The sequence below is a fragment of the Malus sylvestris genome, chromosome 11 (genome assembly GCF_916048215.2).
Source record: "Malus sylvestris chromosome 11, drMalSylv7.2, whole genome shotgun sequence".
Classification (NCBI taxonomy): domain Eukaryota; kingdom Viridiplantae; phylum Streptophyta; class Magnoliopsida; order Rosales; family Rosaceae; genus Malus; species Malus sylvestris.
The window spans coordinates 7662497-7683108 of record NC_062270.1 but is presented as its reverse complement, the minus strand read 5'-3'; the positions used below and the strand labels follow the sequence as shown (position 1 = coordinate 7683108).

At 36.9% G+C, this 20612-nt stretch overlaps 1 protein-coding gene across 2 annotated transcripts; it reads left to right on the top strand.

Annotated features, from left to right (window-relative positions):
- The first annotated feature begins 4110 nt into the window (after window positions 1–4110).
- LOC126588787 (tropinone reductase homolog At1g07440-like) lies at window positions 4111–6592 on the top strand. Of its 2 annotated transcripts, none has more exons than XM_050253905.1 (5): window positions 4111–4278; window positions 4462–4633; window positions 4912–5128; window positions 5714–5820; window positions 6265–6592. In XM_050253905.1, exons 1-5 carry the CDS (start codon window positions 4205–4207, stop codon window positions 6451–6453), a joined length of 759 nt encoding a protein of 252 aa, XP_050109862.1. In that variant the 5' UTR covers window positions 4111–4204; the 3' UTR covers window positions 6454–6592. The 2 variants fall into 2 exon arrangements, with proteins under 2 accessions (XP_050109862.1, XP_050109861.1); XM_050253904.1 differs by having other exon boundaries at window positions 4112–4278; window positions 4462–4669.
- Window positions 6593–20612: the final 14020 nt, after the last annotated feature.

The following is a 20612-nucleotide window of genomic DNA, read 5'->3' as shown; positions in this document are numbered from 1 at the left end:
TCTTGATATGTAAAATATTTTATTATTGAAATAATTAATGATGTTTATTAAAACTAAGAGGCCTTGATTAAAAATTGAAAAGGAATAAGATTTCAATCAATGTTGTTGAAAAATGAGAGATGAAAACTTAATTCCTCCCCTTAATTGAACTTCTAGCCTCACATCTAATTCAATCTCATTCCATCTACCCTCTTAATTGTCTATTTGTAAACCTGCAAAGCAAAAGAGGAGTGAGCTAGAACAGCTAGGGATGGGCAAAATACTTATGGGTTTGAATAATCGCGGTTACCCGCCCATTTAAAGTTCACTGTTATGGTTATGGGTAACCATTTAGACGAACAAACGGTTATGGGTATAACTGTTTATCCGTGAAATTTAAATTGGCGGTTATGGGTATTACCCGCAGTTATAACGGGTATCTATTGGTTATGGGTATTACCCACGGTTATACGAGTATTTATTTACCCATTTAATTTAATATATGTAAAAATTAAAAAAAAAATTATCGCAAGGATTTTGAGGGGTTTTAGAGAAATTTAAATAGGTGGTTATAACGGGTATTTATCGGTTATGGGTATTACCCACGCTTATATGGGTATCTATTTACCAATTTAATTTAATATATGTAAAAATTAAAAAAAAAATTATCCCAGGGATTTTGAGGGGTTTTAGAAGTAGGCTCTCTCTCTCTCTCCCCCCTCCCTCCTCTAGTCCGGACCCTCTCCTTCCCAGCTCCACTGCAAGGATTTTAATTATCCAAGGGATTTTGGGTATGCTAAAATTCTAAGTACTGGTTCATGGTGTAGGCTCTAGCCATGAACTCTTTCCTGCAAAGTGCAAATGCAATAACAACACACACACACATATATCTATATATATATATATATATATATATATATATATATATATATTAATACAAATTACACAATATAATTAATCAATTAAAATACACACAATCATCCAGTTGATCTGGTCACCATGTCTGTATGTGCTATCAATAGAACATCTGCGACTTGCAATCTTGATAGTTGATATGATGATATATCACTTTGTGAATATGATCTCGTAAACTATTATTTCAATATTGAAATTGTATGAGGACTTAAATAATTAAAATATAGAAATGCATGATAAAATGTACCTATAATGGTGCTTAATTGTCAGAAAACGAAAATTATGACAAATTTTTTTTTTGTAATTTTCAAGTTGTTAAAAAAAAAAACATGCAAACGGGTGAAAAAAGGTAAATGGGTAAAAAAAGGATAAACGGGTCCAAAAAAACGGGTAAATGATTATGGTTATGGTTAAATGAGTAAATGTTTATGGTTAAATAGGTACACGGTTATGAGTATGGATAACCGTTTATAAACGGTTATAGTTATGGGAATAACCGTTTATACAATTATCCAACGGGTAAACTATTATGCGGGTATGAACATAAACGGTTATAGGTAAATAACCGCGGTTACCTGCCCGCCATAACTGTTGCCCATCTCTAATAACAGCTCAGTAAATACATAATCTTTTAACAGTAAATTGACCAATTAGAGTATAAGAGATTAATATATTTTTAAAAGATTAAACGGGTAATAATACAAAGTAAATGAAATTAAAAGCGCTCCTTAACAAATAATTATCATTCAAGTATTTTTTGAAAATTCAGGTGGTCACATGGGAATCTGACGGTGGTGGTGGTTTGATGATTGTGGTTGTTTGATTTTGGTGGAGCTGGGCAGAGTGTGGTGGTGGTCGTCTGTGTCGTATGCGAGAAAGGGAGAGGTGAGGCCGTGGTCCACGATCGTTGAGGAGGAGCTCAGGGGGATGGTCCCGGAGTACATTGTCGAGACGATGTTGCAGGTAGGGGGATCGTCACCTGCATTGGGTGGAGAGGAAGATGAAGATCTGAGCTTCAAATTAAAAATAAAATAAAATATTTAATGATATTGCAAATGATTTCTAATTTTTACATTAATAATAATTAATTTTTTTTTCTTTTAATTTGTTTTAACCATGGGGCACAAATTTGGACTCAAAGTTAATAGAATGTAAGCTCTGCACTTATCACATTATCACTTAACGACTTATTAGACAAATTGATTAACGGTTGTATGGTATTAGTATGAAATTAGAAGTATTTTATTTAATCTTTTAAAAGGAGAGCAGCGAGTGGAATTTCAACATCATCCTGTCACTATTGTATTATTCATCAACGTTGATGAATTGAATTTAAAACATGTTGTGTGGACCTAGAATTCATCTTCATGTGCTGGACTACCCCGTGACAATTGAATCGGAAGTTGTATGAAATTAAAAGACAGTGTACGAATTGCTTAGTTTGCCACATCAAACAAGCAAACAAAAAGTTGCAAGTTGCTGAGGATAAATTATTAGTGGACAGCAGGAAATCTTACTTTTCCCTGGCCACCATAATATCAACTATTAATTGTCGACCTATCTATCTTTTATATAGAAAGCGAGGGCTCCAATATGGAGTCACGTCACGCATACTGATAAAATTTTGGGGTCATGCGGCTTCAACAAAAAATGAATAGGACCAAAATGCCCATCAGCCAAAAACATTCAAAATCAATCCAAAATAATATATCAAATCATGTAAGGGTAATTTGGTAATTCAAAAAAGCCTTATGCACGCGCGTGAGCACGTGCATGGAGGCTAGTTATATATAAAATTGAGATGAACAATGTATGAATAGTGCATGTCACGCATCGGGACAAAATTTTGGGGTCACCCCATTCAACAAAAATATTAGGACAAAATTGCCCCTCATCCAAAAAATCTAAAAGCAACCCAACATAATATATCAAATAATGAAGGCGTAATTTGGTAATTTGGTCATCATAAAATATAATATAAATATAAGTGGGAAGAGAGAAAAGAATAAAAAAAAATGAAAGAATAAGTAAAAGTTGATGGTGCCCATGTGAAGGGGAAAAAAATATAATAAAAAAATAAGAAAAATCATGAATATTGTATTTAAAACATTTTAAGATACGCGTAGTGCTGATGATAAATTAGTAAAGTTTTTTTTTATTTTAAAAATTAATATCTTACAATAGGCTAGCAATAATGTGATTCAATCAGATGTTGTGAATGGTGATTTTGGTGTCACCAAGCCGTTCAAAACATCTTAAGAGGCATGTAATGCCGGTTATAAAAAAAATCTTTCACATGCTGATAATAATAAGATTAAATTACATTAAATTAGTTGCCAAATAATTTTTTTTAAACAAACGATATTATATACACTAAGAGAGAGGGGGTTGGCATAACAAAGGTCTCTCACACGCGAATAATAATGTGATTAACATAGTTGTCAAATGGTTGTTTTTTTTTTAACAAATGACGTTATCTACACTAAAGGGGAGGGGGTGTGCTTAGCCTCACAATTAGCTAGCAATAATGTGATTCAATCAATTGTTTATTAAATATTATTTTCTCTATTCTTAATGTAAATTTTATAGAAACCGATTTTATTATGTGAATTCAGCTGCTTTAATTGGTTCATGAGGGGTTTCTTCTAGCATAATCTAAAATTATTCATTTACTTCAAATATTTAACTTTCCTTTTGAATTAATTTTTTTATGTTTTTTTTAATTAGTACCTCACAATTAGCTAGCAATAATGTAATTCAATCAGTTGTTTATTAAATATTATTTTATCTATTTTTAAACACGTTCAAAACATCTTAAGAGGCATATAATTCTTAAAAGGCATGTAATGCAAGTTATAAAAAAAGTGTTTCGCACGCAGATAATAATGTCATTAAATTAGTTGTCAAATGATTGTTTTTTTTTAACAAACGATATTATCTACACTAAGAGAGAGAGAGGGTGAGTTTAGCCTCACAATGGGCTAGCAATAATGTGATTCAATCAATTTTTTATTAAATATTATTTTCTCTATTCTTAATGTAAATTCTATAGAGACCGATTTTATTATGTGAATTCAGTTGCTTTAATTGGTTTATAAGGGGTTTCTTCTAGCATGATCTAAGATTATTCATTTACTTCAACTATTTGACTTTCGTTTTGTTAATTTACGCATATAAATACATTTAAAATGTCTAAATCACGCGTAGCACATTGTGATTCAAAAAATGCATTCCGCACGCACTCACACGCGTGCATGAAGGCTAGGTTGTATATATATAGGCAGACAGGGAGATTAGACAGCAGATAGAGATGAGCAGCAGAGAAAGGAGATGGTCTCTTCGTGGAATGACAGCTCTTGTCACTGGTGGAACCAAAGGAATTGGGTTAGCTTCTCTAAATTTGGATACTCAAGAACATTAATCTTCTTTTAGTTTCAATTTTCCTATACATGCAATGCAATATTCATTTTATTTCTCCACTTATCCCATGTTTTCTTCTCTTTTAGAATTATGGGTTTGAATTATTTTTTTACTGCTGTTTGTTAAATTAGTTTAGTATTTATTTAGGTATGCGATAGTGGAGGAATTGGCAGGGCTGGGTGCGATTGTGCATACTTGTTCCCGAAATGAAGTTGACCTTAATGACTGCCTGAGTCAGTGGGAGAAGAAGGGTTTTCAAGTCACTGGCTCAGTCTGTGATGTGGTGTCTAAAACCCAAAGAGAGGAGCTTATAAACAAGGTCTCATCACTCTTTGATGGCAAACTTAACATTTTTGTAAGTAAATGACTGATCAATTGAAATAACACATATGCATGAATCATTAATCATCATTACTCTTTCATGGCAAACTTAAGATCCTCGTAAATATTTCTTTTTGTTGTAGACGTTTCAATAATTCGTAAAATTGTAGGTTTGTTAAAACTCAAAGATGTACACGTTTCGTGCATTTTTTAATAATACATATAAGCTAAAATTGTTATATTATGCTAAACCTTTCCAATAATGTCTTGTTATAGATAAACAATGTGGGGACTGTCGTACCGAAAGCAACGCTGGAGTACACAGCTGAAGATTACTCATTCATAATGAGTACCAATCTTGAATCTGCTTACAACTTGTGCCAACTTACACATCCACTTCTCAAAGCTTCAGGAGTTGCTAACATCGTTTTTTTGTCCTCTATTGCTGGTGTGGTCTCAGCAGGTGTTGGATCTATATATTCTGCCACTAAAGGTGCTTAGTTAATTTCCCTATGTAATTTTGACCTTTATAAAATAAAATAAAATAAAATAAAACATATTTTGTTTATTATTTGTAAAAAAAAACTTCATTCAAATCCTTATCACTTTTAGACTAATACCTTATATAAGATTAAAAGCTAATTTTGTGCACAACATGAATTTCGTGTTAACAAAGTAGACACAAAAGGAGCCGATAACACACCAATACAAAATTAATACACTCACGAAGAAATACTCACAAAAAACCTCACCAAGGAGACACTTATCGACAAAAATGCTAAGATGAAAAATAAATAAGCAACAATCGATAAGAAGATGAAGGAGACAGGCTAGAAAAATGAGCAGAGGGCTTGCCACTGCCTCCAGTCGGAGCAAGAGGCTGGCGACTATGAAGTTTGAAGATTTAGGGTTTGGTAAGAGGAGAAAGAGGAGCAGCTAGTTTTTTTTTTATTTTTTTTTATTTTTTTTAAACCATAAGAGGTTGAGACGAGAAACCCCTAAAATTTGATTACATTGTTTGGTGTGTGATTTTTAATGTTTGACAAAAGTGTGGCTTTTCCTTATTGTATCTCATCAGGTGCAATGAATCAGTTAGCAAAAAACTTGGCATGTGAGTGGGCGAAAGATAACATAAGGACCAACAGTGTGGCACCTTGGTTCATCACGACTCCCCTCGTTGAACCTGTAAGATTATCCTGGTCACGTTCTTGTGCATGCTGTTTATTTTCATTTTTTCTAATACAATCGATGTTCTGGAAGGAAAATCGAAATTGAATTTAAGATATATGAGTGAATTCTTTTAACTACTTGTATTACAATCATCTCATAACTTTAAGCCAATCAGTATTTCATTGATGAGACTGCCAAAAGTCCATAGGCAAAATTAGAATAAAAAGTTGGGGTTTGCCAAAAGTCCATGTCTTTTGTTTATTCAAGTATAGGTTCAATTTTAGACCTGACTTGTTTACAGCAAGATTTTTGGTGAAAAGTTGACAGCAAGTTTACATCATACTTCTAGTCTTAATTAATTTGTTTACGAAGAGCTTGACCAATTATTAAGATCATCGGTAATATATGTGTCCTACACATTCATTCTCGTTTCATCCATTATCTCTTCTATGCACGCAGTTTCTCCGAGATGAAAAGAAATTGGAGATGATAAACTCTCGGTGCCCCTTAGGACGTCCTGGAGAGCCAGAGGAGGTGTCTTCCGTGGTAGCATTTCTATGCCTACCTGCAGCCTCTTACATTACTGGGCAAACTATTATCGTCGACGGCGGGGTGACTGTCAATGGCTTGCTCTTCCAAGGAGCATAACTTGGAAACAGTTCTAAAAAAAAAAAATCTCGTATCTAGTAATTCCAAAGTGGTGTGCTTTTATTGTATGTGAAAACTGGTGACATCATTAATGTTCTAATTAAATCAGAAAATAAAAGATTGTCAAACATTTGGTCTATTGACGTTTAGTTTCGCTATATTGGAAGAGCTTTCAAGCCTAGATTTTTTTTAGGGTAAAATTTTTGCCAAGACAACAAAATTACAAAGAAAGAGATCCAATTACATTAAGCACACAGCGTGGATGTAGACCTTCAGAGTAACGCAAAAATGGCCCAAAACAAAGGTTTGAGCTCACCACAAAAGAAAAAACCGCAACAAATCCTAGCAACTTGCTACTCCACCACTGCCAAAACGCCACCAACCCACCATCTCAAACCATCGCCCTCAATAGATGCCTGAGATCGGCCGAAGACAACCCCAAAACGGGATGAAGAGAAGACTCCAACATCCTTCAAACAACACACCAAGATTGCCAGTTCATTGGAAATGATCTACATGTACGATTAGAACAATAAAAAATGCTTCTATAATATGTTCAAACTTCAAGCAGTAGGTAGTACTAGAAGCAGGAAATTCAAATAAATAGATTTTATTGACAAACAACAAAACTCCTCAAGAAGCATCGCACATCCTCGCTTTCCTTACAAAGCCGATCATAAAATTAAGGGAGTTTTAATGAAAAGCCAGTGGTACTATTCACTTTAACGAAAAATCATATTTTTACATTAAAAAGTCAATCCTTGTACTATTCACTTTTTTCTTTATTTTGTCCTTATCTTTAAAACTCAAAGTTTTCAAGCTATTTTCATTAGTTTTCCATAAAATTAATTTTCTGGATTACTGGACGGCATGTCTCTATCAATGGTCAACGATACAAGGTTTTTTTTTTGTTCTTAGAAAAAAAATTAAGATAGGAATCTTATTATGTTTCATGTAATAATATGTCCCTTTTTTTTTCTTTTCATGCAATTAAAAATTAAAAAATAATTATTTTAAGTTGTGAGGTGAACTTAGATGAGAGATGTCAGAAAAACGCTTTAAGCACCATCAACTGAACCCTCCAAAGATTACATAAATGTGGTTTGGACAACTTGCTCATCAAGTATTCTCAAAACTTCATATGTCTAGCTTGTTGTAGGGCCCGTTTCCAATTCAAAATGCTTTTTAAATAACTAAAGCGCTTGCAAACATGACAATGTTAATTAAAAATAGTTTAAAATGTGTTTGGTTTAAAAAGTACTTGAACTGTTTGTGGAAGAATAACATGCTATGCAATTTTTGAGATCTTGTGAGCATTAAACTCATTATGTTACCATTAACAAGATTGCATTAAGAAAATGTAGTATTTGCTAAAAAATTAACCAAAATGACATCGATCTCATTCTGGACGTGGTACTGTAAACACAAAGTTCTCTCCCACTCTCTAATACTTTCCATTTGTTTTCTAGCTCCAAAATTATAGTGTATGATTCACCAGTGTTATGAATCAAATTCAGAACGAGTTTTATCGAATACGAGTTTAGAATTCGTCCTAAACTACTGGACCATCGTGTAATGATTGAATAAGAAGTTGTACGAAATAGAAAGACATTGTACGATGTTGAAAATGGATGAAATATAATTTAGTCAAATTCAAATTGGACAATCAATTTGCATAGTGTGTTTTTTTTTTTTTTTTGAATAATCGGAAAATATCATTCACTAGGGCCAAAGCCAAATAGGAGTACAGAAAGCCACCTTGGGCAAACAACATCAGAAATAAACGGGACTAAGGGAAAAACTACGACACGTATGCACCCCCCCCCCCCCCAATGTCACCTTAATCACATCTAACAAAAGCTAAGTTGGAGGGCAGGGTAGACCATCCTTGTTCAGATTCCGAATAAACGAAGATGGGGGTCGTTGAACCCAGACTAAGTCGCATATCTCCGCTCCAACATGCGACACCACAAAATCCGCCGCTCTATTGGCTGATCTCGGTACCCAAGACCATTCACACAAACTGAAATCCGCACCTTCTCAACAAATCTCCCACTTGGTCTGGAAAACCTCCCAGTTGCCTTGGTCAATACTTCCATTCAGCCAAGAGATGAGCTTATAAACAAGGTCCATCGCAACTCCCGAGGCCGGATCTGTCTTCAAGTCAAAAACCCAAAGAGAGGAGCTTATAAACAAGGTCTCATCACTTTCTGATGGCAAACTCAACATCCTTGTAGGTAGAAGACTAATTAGTTAAAATAACATATGTGCATGAATCACGAATCATCATCACACTTCCATAACAAACTTAACATCCCCTCGTAAATAAATTTGTTTGTTGTACACGTTTCAAATTTCATTAATTCGTAAAATTGTATGTTTTTTAAAACTCAAAGATCTACACGTATGTATGTACTTTTTATGTTTAATACACATAATTTTCTTGCATTTTTCAATAATACATATAAGGTAAAATCGTTATGTTATGCTAAACCTTTTCAATAATGTCTTGTTATATATAAACAACGTGGGGATTGTCATACCGAAAGCAACTCTAGAGTACACTGCTGAGGATTACTCATTCATAACCAATCTTGAATCTGCTTACCTCTTGTGCCAACTTTCATCCTCTTCTCAAAGCTGCACGAGCTGCTAACATTGTTTTTTTTTTGTCCCCTACTGCTGGTGTGGTCTCAATAGATGTTGCATCTATATATTCTGCCACTAAGGCCCTGTTTGGCAGATCGGATAAAGGATCGAATAGGACTAGTTATACAGACGTGGGTGTTTGGCGTTCACTCGTACTAAATAAGCGCCAGATTAATTTAACTGGTCTGTTTATTTAACACAGTATACGTCGGATTAATAAAACCAACCAAAATGCTCGGATTATTAGTTGGCCTTCTCTCTCTCTCTCCTTCTCTCGGCGTCATCGTCCTCCCCGTCACCTTCTTTCACCATCGCCGTCCTCCCCGTCGCTTTCTCTCACCGTTGTTTTCTGTCGCCGTCACTTTCTCTCGCCATCTTTGCTCTCCTAGTCCTCGTCGCCTTCCTAGTCCTCGTCTCCTTGTGGCCTTCCTCATTGCCTACTCGTTGTTCTCCCCTGCAACTGGGTCTTGCAAAGAAACATGGTGCGGCGGAGAGATGATTTCAATTTGGGATTCTTCCGCAACTGGCTGTTTGAATTTATTTGGGATTCTTCTGCAATCGGGGAAGAAGAAAGGAGAGAGAGGGAGGGAGTTTGGGGGGGGTGCGACAAAGAGATTTGGGGAACAATTATTTGGGATTCTTCTGTAGTCGGGGAAGAAGAAGAAGGGAGAGAGATTGAGGGAGTTTGAGGGGTGCGGCGGAGAGATCTGGGAACAAAAGTGATGGTTTCTGTTTTGTTTTTTAAGTTTAATTTTTTTTTTTTTAAGTTTGATTCCTCCTATCCGGTATAAAATCAAACACAGTATAAATAATACGGTTATTAGTCTGATACTACACCAAACACTCGACTAATTTACTCAGTACTATCCGGTGGCTATTTATCATATCTAATAGAAATAGTCAGTACAGTCCGAGCTGCCAAATAAGACGGTGCTTATAGTTAATTTCCTTATATAGATTTCGACTTCTATTAAAATTTTGAAAAGTATCATATATTGTTTATAATTAGTTAAAAATTCATTCAAATCTTTAAAAAAAAAATATCACTTTTAGACGAACACCTTATAGCAGATTAAAAGCTAATTTTGTGTGCAACACAATCAATGAACCAATTTCAACAAAGTTGCACAGAAGAAGCCAATAACATACGAACACAAAATTAAAATAATCATGAAGAAAGACTGAAAAAATCTCAACAAGGAGATATTTATTGACAAAAATACTTAGACAAAAAATAGATAAGTCACAATCTATGAGAAGATAAAAGAGGGAGGCTAGCAAAATGGGGAGAGGGATTGCCACCGGCCTCCAGTAGGAGGAAGGGCAGCGACTATGGAGTTTGTATGTTTAAAGTATGGTAAAAGGAGAAAGATGAGCGTAGGCAAAACAGTGACCACTAGATACGCACAAAAACATTGAATATAGTCTTTCCCCAAATATAAGTACATATATCTCAAAATCATCTTCATAGCATATAGTCATCCATCATATATACTATAAAGAAGTGTGTAAAAGCATGTTCGTAAGCAGTATACAGTCATCCATCATATATACTACAAAGAACATCAGTTCGATAAAATATGATAATTCAAAATATTCTTAGTAAGCATAATATCTCATAAAACGTTTCATAAAATGAATCATTAAATCATGCTTGTCATGTGTGCATTTCTACTATTAAAACATTCATTTTAAAAAGGGGTCCACTCACAGATACTTCACCGTCGAAAAGCCACGCAAACTAAAGAAGACAAAAACACCACAAATAATTACCCCTAAGCACATAAAGGGTCCAATTAATAAAACTCTATTCAAACGATTGAATTTGGGAAAACAAATGTCAAAAATGGATCCAGGATGTCGAAATTAACCTAGGAGGGTTCCTAAACAAAACCCGAAAAAGTCAACAAAAAGTCCACTTTGACCGGTCAAAGTCAAAGTCAACAGTCAACGGGTCCGGGTCTGTCAACGATTTCGGGTCGAACCGGGTTGGGCTTCAGGCTACCGGGTCGGAGGCCCAAGGGCCTGCCTCTCTTTGGGTTGGGTTTGATTTACACGTGCCCTAAAGGCCCAACTTCCACACGACCCAAAAGCCTGCTTTAAAGGGTTTGGGGCTACAAGGGTTTGGGCTCTGATGCAAAGGCTCAAAGTCCAAATCCCACACGACCCTAAGGCCTAGGTTCGAAAGGATTAAAGGGTTTTCAATTGGGCTGGGCTTGAAGCATGACCCGATTGTTTTTGGATTTTTAAAAGAAAACAAAATAAATAAAAATAAAAAGGGTTTAGGTTTAAAGCTCACGAGCCGAAACCCTTTGGTCATGGGCTAAGGGTTTAGCAAGCCAAAGGCCTTAGATTCCTCGGCCCAAGGGCCTTGGCTACCTGTTCTTGCTAGGGAAGGAGGCCGGAGCTTCCCAAGCTTCGGTCGACATTGTTGCTTACACCTAAGACTCGATCTAGGTACCAAAATGAAATAGAGACGAAAGGGAAAAAATTGTTACCTCTTAATCATCGTGGAATAGTCGGAGGTGGCCAATTCCTTGCTCAAAACAATTGGGTTCGCTGGAGTCTGGGTTTGGGTGCCCTCTAGGTGTCCCGTTTCTTCACAGAGACGAGGGAGAGGGATAATGCTACCATGGTAGATGTGGTGGTGTCGCCGTCGTCGTTGCTTTCCTTGATTTGGGTGTGTTGATGTGTGAGTGAATTAGGGTGAGGGAAATAGTCTGAGGGATAGAGGGTGAGTGTGTGAGAGAGAGTGATAGAGAGCTGAGAGAGTGAGTGCTCGAGGAGAAGATAAAGGAAATGGGTAGGGATCTGCCAAGTGGCAAGTGGGGAAGAAGGGAACCGGGGACAGAAAATTAAGGGTGGTCCCCATTGGTCACACCATTTAAGGTCCAAAACAAACCTCTTTCAAACACATTTTTAAAACCAAAGTGAAATTACGAGACTAACCTTCCGTTCCGTAAAACTCACAAAATAAATTGAGACGGGTTGTCATAATCTACCCCCATTAAATAAAATTTTGTCACGAAATTTAAAATAACTTGCTACACTAAAAAACTTGAAAATAGGGAGAAGAAAATATATATGTATAGAAGAAATCAAGTCAGAGCAGTTGTAGAAAAGGGAAAATGCCACACCATCGTGATCAGGTTGCAATGATTCCATCTTTCGTGCCTCCAGGCTCATACTTTCTTTCCCCATCAGTGTAAAAGTAGAAAACATACTTTATAAAGATATAAAGTCGAAAACATATATTGACGTAGGGTCAAAAATAAGTATGCAAAATATGATAACGTCAAAATAGATAAGTAATAACATAGAGGTCGAATAATTCGTATTGAACTCAACAGTGAAAGTGGAAATAACTCGACCAAACATTTGTAACTTCAGAAAACACGTACAACTATAATATGTAAGTTAAAATACTTGTACTAAAAACCAAAACCGAAAATGAAAGTGGGTTTCACCCACGTATATGTAACGTCATGTACCACGAGAAAAATTGTCTTTGGGTCGAGCCCCAACGATGACTACTCAGTAATATCTACCGTAGATGGGTCTACCTGCCCACATGCTTAACGGATCCAACGAATAAGCTATCGATATCACAGTCAGCTCCCCACGATATCAACCACCCATTGTTGTCTCAGTAAGCAAGCAGTGATTTCTTAAGGGTGCATAATTTCTCACATCGTAAATTCGATCCTCCAGATACAAGTTCGCAAAAATCCCTTTGTCAACAGGTGTTGCCTGTAAAAGTTCTCGTACCATGTCGCCAAAAGTGCCAAAATACCATTTTGCTCAGCAACATGAGAGTGTGAAAAGATCATTCGATTCTCGCCTTGACCGTGATGTGGTACCATTCCAGAGCGCACCAATCAAATCTACTAAAAGTGTTTTGACATCCACGTACTCAAGAACAATAAGGTCTTGGAGTGAAACATTGGAAAGATGCGTTGAAGCGCACACATCTCCTTATCTTGCTACAATTCATAGGCATCATATCATTGGGAAAGAACTACTAAAGTACGATATGATGTTCATGAATTGCAGCAAAATAATGAGTGGTGACTATTCATTTATGCGTGAAGATAATGATTGATGATGCAATTCGCTGACCACCTGCGCTATAATCTTCATCATTCTCTTACTAAAAGACGACTCAAAGCTCACATCTACATGGAAGTCTTTCCGGTAATTCTGGTAAGCTTGTGAAAAGGTTACACTCCTAACATTCCTGTCTGAATCGATATGAAACTGGGCGTACGCATCCACAAAAACACACCTATTAATATAACTTGTCAATCAACTTCGTCCAGCAACTCGTGAAATAATTTGATGTTTTGAACCTCCTGACAAATTTATATGATTTTAGTAGATTTGGCTTTTCAGGTTTTCTAATCCAATACGGTCTTACTAGATAATTGTTCGATTAGGTTTACATGATCAGAATGGGCTTGGCGGGAAGGGTAGTAAAAAACATCAGTACGACAGTATGATCTAGTTTTACATTGAGGAACAAATAACCAAGGAAAGTGAAGATGCAAAAATAGAAGTCACTGTTTATGATTATTTGGTTAATCATCGCAATATGCAATTGCATTACTCTGCTGATCTACCATGCCTCATTATTAGGAAGCCAAAACATTCAACCTATATCCCCTTTGAGCTTTGTGTGTTTTTTCTACCGAGGTATTCAGCAACTACGCTTGCACAATCGAGGTGGTACACAATAGTGCAGTTGACATTTCTATACTCTAGTAAAAAACAACGTTCGAATAATTTGATGTGAAGTTGACAGTCAAAGGTTAGGGGACTTGACTTCGCTATTGGAGTAAGCAAGAAAGTTATTGATAGAACAATCACCGAGAATTGTTCTAAAGATCCACAAGAATTTTCTCAGTGGAAACGAGTCCAAGAACATTGATTCAATCCCACCAAACTACCATTTACTAAACTTCGTAACAACTAGCGTTTACTCATTTTCTCTAACACGAACTTTCAAGTAATTTCCATAAGGATATGACTCTGCCCGCCATTCCTAGGGTACACATGTCGCAGAGTCCAACACCGCTTAGATTTCCAGTTGGTCTTAACCAACTCGTACCACTAAGATTTTTTCATTTCCCAACATTCCGATGAAGATCCGACTCTGCTCCCAATTCCTAGGGAAACACATGTTACAAAGTGGCATCGTCATTTCGGATCTTCAGCTGGTCTTAACCAGACTTCCTCTTAATGAGATTTCTAATTCACGTCACTTTAATGTAAAAACCAACGAAATAATATAAAATTAAATGAATGAAGGAATGGGTCCTACACCAAGAAGACTTGAAGATGCCGATGCGGAAGTGCCTTGATGCCGGGATTTTACACCTCAAATCTAAGTCCTGAGGGGGTGCAAAACAAACAAGAGCGGACCAAGTTGATATACATATAAGAATGAAATAATTATCAACATACTAACCCCTAAAGGTTTATGGAAATTCAATAATATAATATGTAATAGGTTTCTGAAACCCTAGCATGCCATAAAACCTTAAATATCACGTATATAATGTGCTAACTAGTGGTATCAATATCGCCCGAAGGCATAGAGAACTCCTCATTTAGAACATTTCCTTCAGAACACTACATTTGCCAAACAGGCACCAACTTACGCCCAGCCGAAGCCAATATAAGTATCATTGCCCGTAGGTAGAACAGTGACCACTAGATACACACAAAAACATTGAGTATAGTATTTCCCAAAATATAAATACATATATCTCAAAATCATCTTCATAGCATATAGTCATCCATCATATATACTATAAAAAAGTGTGTAAAAGCATGTTCGTAAGCAGTATATAGTCATCCATCATATATACTACAAAGAACATTAGTTCGATAAAATATGATAATTCAATATATTCTCAGTAAGATAATATCTCATAAAACATTTCATAAAACTTAATCATTAAATCATATTTTTCATGTATGCATTTCTACTATTAAAACATGCATTTTAGAAAGGGTCCAATCACAGATACCTCGCCGCCGAAGAGCCACGCAAACTAGTTAAGATGGAAACACCACAAATAATTGCCCCTAAGCACATAAATGGTCCAATTAATAAAACTATATTCAAACAATTGAATTTGGGAAAACGGACATAAAAAACGGTTCTAGGACGTCGAAATTAGCCTAGAAGGTTTCTGAACAAAACCAGAAAAAGTCAACAAACCAAAGTCAAAGTCAACGATCAATGTTGACTAAGTTAACGGTCGAACCAGTCAACGGTTAACGGGTCCGAGTCGATCAATGGTTCATGGGTTCGAGTTGGGATTAAGACTACCGAGCTGGAGGCCCAAGTTGGATGGCCCAAAGGCCTGTCTCTCTCTGGGTTGGGTTCGATTTACACAGGCCCCAAAGGCCCAACTTCTACATGGCCTGAAAGCTTGCTTCAAAGGGTTTGGGCTCGGATGCAAAGGCCCAAAGACCTAATCTCAAACGGCCCTAAGGCAAGGGTCTAAAAAGGTTAAGGGGTTTTTAAATGGGCTGGGTTGGGCTTGAAACCTAGCCCGATTGTTTTTGGGTTTTTAAAAGAAAACAAAATAAATATAAATAAAAAGGGTTTGGGTCTAAAGCTCACAGGCTGAAACCCTTTGGTCTTGGGCTAAAGCTTTAGCGGGCCAAAGGCCTTAGTTTCCTCGACCCAAGGGCCTTGGCTACCTATTCTCGCTGGGGAAGGAAGCCGGAGCCTCTTGAGTTTCGGTCGACGTCGCTGCTCACACCTAAGACTCGATCTAGGTACCAAAATGAAATAGAGACAAAAAGGAAAGATTGGTTACCTCCTAATCATCGTGGAATGGCCGAAGGTGGCCGATTCATTGCTCGAAACCCACTGGGCTCGCCGAAGTCTTGGTTTGGGTGCCCTCTAGGTGTCCGGTTTCTTCACAGATATGAGGGAGAGTGCTACCACGGTGGACGTGATGGTGTCGCCGTCGCCGTTGCTTTCCTTGATTTGGGTGTGTGGATGTGTGAGTGAATCGGGATGAGGGAGAGAGGTTGAGTGTGTGAAAGAGAGTGATATAGAGCTGAGAGAGTGAGTGCTCGGGGAGAAGAGAATGAGAAATGAAGTGGGTAGGGGTTTGCCACGTGGCAGGCGGGGGAAAGGGGAATCAGGGACAGAAAATTAGGGGTGGGCCCCCTTGGGCACACCATTTAAGGTCCAAAAGAAACCCTTTTCAAACACATTTTTAAAACCAAAGTGAAATTATGAGACTAACCTTCCGTTCCGTAAAACCCGTAAAATAAATCGAGACGGGTTGTGCAATGGCAATCTTTGAAAACTCCTCCACAAGGAGTAGGACTGGAATTTCCTTTGGACAAACCATCTGTATTAAGTTTAATCCAAGGAAAGACCAAAGCACAGGATGACTAGTTGACGCCTTGCCAAGGATAGACTAGTGCCTTGAGAATAAGTAGGAATAAACTTCCAACCATGAACGATCCCAAAATTGATAGACATGCAAAGCCGATGAAAATAGATTGGGTGACCCTAAAAAATAAACCTATTTTGAGATTTCCAAATAGTCAAAATAGTATAAAGATTCGAAAAAATCCATAGATTGTGCAGTTGTTAGGAAAAGGGCTTACGTAGGCATCCCAAAAAGCAACCAGAGAATCTGAAAAAGACATAGAGATACATAATTGACATGCTAACCACCTCCAAAGCTGCCTAGATAGCCGGCTACCGTTATTCTAAACATCTTAAATCGCGTTCAATATATCTTTTGTTTATTCATGTATAGGTTCAATTTTAGACCTGACTTGTTTACAACAAGTTTTTTGATGAAAAGTTTACAGCGAGTTTAGATCATACTTCTAGCCTTATTTATTATGTTAATGAAGCGCTTGTAATATATGTGTCCTACACATCAATTCTCTCTTCTATAAACGCAGTTTCTCGGAAATGAAAAGAAATTGGAGATGATAAACTCTCGGTGACCTTTAGGACGTCCTGGAAAGCCAGAGGTTGTCCTCCTTGGTAGCATTTCTATGCCTACCTGCATCCTCTTACATTACTGGGCAGACTATTATCGTCGACGGCGAGGTGACCATCAATGGCTTGCTCTTCCAAGGAGCATGACTTGGAAATAGTTCTATATGTATGCATATGTAGTAGAAGAGACAATGCTTGAGATCAGGGAAAAAATATATATCTTATCTAATTCCAAAAAATCTCTTAACGCTAGTTTGGACGGAACAGTGACAGAAAGACATTGATTTGCGGGACTAATATTCAGTGATTACATTGATCGATTTTCAATTTTAGAGACCATCATGATTGAGGGATCAATTTCATGGACCATTTGTGATAAAAATCCTTCGTTTGTTTTTTTTTAAATTTTAAATAAAATATTAAATGATCTTGCAGATGATTTTCTAATTTATACATTATTAATAATAAAACTTTTTTTTTAATTTGTTCTAACTTGTGGCATAAATTTGGACTCCAAATCAGTAAAATATAAGTTCCAAACTTTTCATTTTATCACTTAATCAAATTTGACGGCTGGTATATAAAAATTGAGAGAGGTATAATATTGAAATTGGACGAAAATTTAAGGTTACCCAAATTCAAATTCAAGGACAATCATTTTGCGTCGTTTGTGACATGATAACAAGCAAACAAAAAGTTGCAAACGTCCGTGGATGAATTATGGATTTGAATTATTTTTCTACTGGCTAAATAGCCAAAATGGTCTCTGTGATTTGTATAACTTATCACTTTGGTTCATAACATTCCAAATCAATAAAAGTGATCCCTGAGATTGTCCACCATCCATCATTTTGGTCATTCCGTTAAAAACTCAATTAAGTGTCCCAGAGCTTTTAGCCGGAAGTTTGGGCAATTTTGAAAACTTCGTAACTCAATCGTTTCTTAGCCAAATTCAACCTATAATATATCAAAATGAAGATAAGAAAGTGTAGAATAAAATTATACCTATTTGGAAGCCCAATGATTTCTAGAGATGGCCGGAAAATAGTCTCAAAGTTGACTGGTCCGAGGGAAAACTGAAAAACTCGCTGGAAACTGGGTAAACTTTAAACGTTCATACCTTCTTTAATACTCAACGAAATCAAGTGATTCAAAAACGAAAATCATACTTCTCGACGAGTCCAAAATAAAAATTAATTGAACTTCTAGCCTCAAAACTAATTCAATCTCATTCCATCTACCATTTTGATTGTCTATTTGTAAACCTGCAAAACAAAAGAGGAGTGAGCTAAAATCAGTGTTCTAAAAAACGGTTGAGGCGGCCGCCTAGGCGGTGCCTGGGCGCTAGGCGGCGGTGCTTCGCCGCGATTAACTCAAAATCGTTTCATAAATTGGCAAGGTTTGTCCGGTTCGTGCAAGTGGATGAGAAGCATGGGACGGGGGAGTAGGAGGTGGATTGGGTCGGATCGAATGTCTTGTTATAGTCCCGGGTTTTGTTGCTGTGAAGCCAGGAAAGCTCGCTTCTGGGGTCGATGACCATCGAAACATTCTGCGGCGGTGTTCCGACTGCGACGGTGACTGTGAGGGTGACATTGTGGTGGAAAGGAAGCTTGTTTGGGGACTTTGGGAGGGACCCATATGTAATTTGTTGGGTTCTGAGGGGTAGAATGAGTGGTGGAGCTGAGAAGATTAAGAGAAAAGATTGGAACTTTAGAGATGGATTTTGGATGGAGTTGCAGAATGTGCAAAGTTTCATGGTGGAATTAATAGAGTTGATGGGGGCAGAACTGGAAGTTACTTGGCAGCTAGAAGAGAGAGAGACAGAGTGAGCGCCTTGGAAGCAGAAAGAAGCTCGGAGAAGAAGCGAGAAAGGCTACTGTGGAAATTTACAGAGCAACAGAAGAAGAGGAAATGGAAAAATAGAGTAATCAGAGAAGGAGAAGAAGAGAAGAAGTAAAAAATTTCAAAACATTAATGGGGCTTTCCTCTTTCCAAGGCAGAAGAGGAAAAGAAAACCCAAAAAAAATAATGTGAGATCGCTTTCCAAGGCATAACTAGCTCCACCTTTTGAATCCTACCTGATGTGAGAAAGTGGAGGTGGAAGGGAGGTGTCAAACCTCTCACACGTGGATTTTATGAACGACCATTTGATTTTTAAATGTTTATGAACTACCAAACCCACTTGGTGGGGTTTTTAAATATTTATTATTTAAAAATTAAATACTAATTATTTAAAAACTAAATATTCTTTTTATATTTTATCATTCTTTTATTATCTTATCCATGAATTTCATACAAATATAATTTTTTATGTGTCAATATGCACTTATCTACAAGATATATAAGAAATTTACCTAAATCCACCTAAGCCGCCTAGGCACTGGCTCGTCGCCCGACTAGCGCCTAGCGTTTTTTAGAACCTTGGCTAAAACAGCCAGTAAGGACATAACTTTTTAACAGTAAATTGCCCAATTAGAGGATAAGAAATTAATATGTTTGTAAAAGATTAAACAGGTAATAATGTAAAGCTAAATGAAATAATCGCACTGCTTAATTATCATGGTCACATGGGAATCTGACGGTGGTGGTGGTTTGATGATTGTGATTGTTTGATTTCGGCGGAGCTTTTTGGTTTGATGATTGCAGGGAGGGGGATCGTCACCTGCATTGGGTGGACAGGAAGATGAAGATCTGCGTTTCAAATTTTCTTTCTTTTTTTTCTTTAATTTTTAGATAAAATATTAAATGATATTGCAAAACACAAGATTTTTTCATCAAAAGGCTTCTAGGCGGTTGCGAAGTAATGGTTTGTATGGTTTGTTTGATGACGATGGGCAGTGGCAGGAAAGCAAGGATGGCATGGCTGCGGTAATAGTTAATTATTTTCAGAAGTTGTTTGATTCCACGGGTCAGGTTGATGCGTCTGCTGTTCTTCGCACGGTTTCTCCAAAGGTGATGGCTGAGATGAATCAAGGGTTCTTGGTACCGTTTTCTGATGACGAGAACAAGAATGCTCTTTTTCAAATGCACCCCATTAAGGCGCCTGGACCAGATGGGATGACTCTGGGATTCTACCAAAAACATTGGCCTATCGTTGGTCATGACATCTATGAGGGGGTTCGTTCTCTCCTTTCTTCAGGAAGTATGATGAGCAAAATTAATTTTACGCACGTTACTCTTATTCCTAAGAAAATGGACCCTACTTTCATGTCTCAACTTCGCTCAATCAGTTTATGTAATGTTATATATAGAATATGCTCCAAAGTTCTCATGAACAGGTTGAAGTTGGTGTTACCTGACATTATTTCGCCTTCCCAAAGTGGGTTCATCTCGGGTCAGTTAATTTCCAATAATTGTTTGGTGGCTTCGGAAATTGTTCATGCTATGAAAACAAAGAATAGCGGTTGGAAGGGTGTGATGGCTTTGAAGCTAGATATCAATAAAGCATATGATCGTATTGAATGGTCTTCCCTTGAGCAAATGATGAGACATTTGGGGTTTGCTGAGGAATGGATTAATTGGA

Coding starts and splice junctions, on each gene's coding strand:
- LOC126588787 (XM_050253904.1), top strand. CDS start 4,205: ATGAGCAGCAGAGAAAGGAGATGGTCTCTTCGTGGAATGACAGCTCTT. Junction 4,279..4,461: donor GGTGGAACCAAAGGAATTGG/GTTAGCTTCTCT, acceptor GTATTTATTTAG/GTATGCGATAGTGGAGGAAT. Junction 5,129..5,713: donor TATATATTCTGCCACTAAAG/GTGCTTAGTTAA, acceptor GTATCTCATCAG/GTGCAATGAATCAGTTAGCA.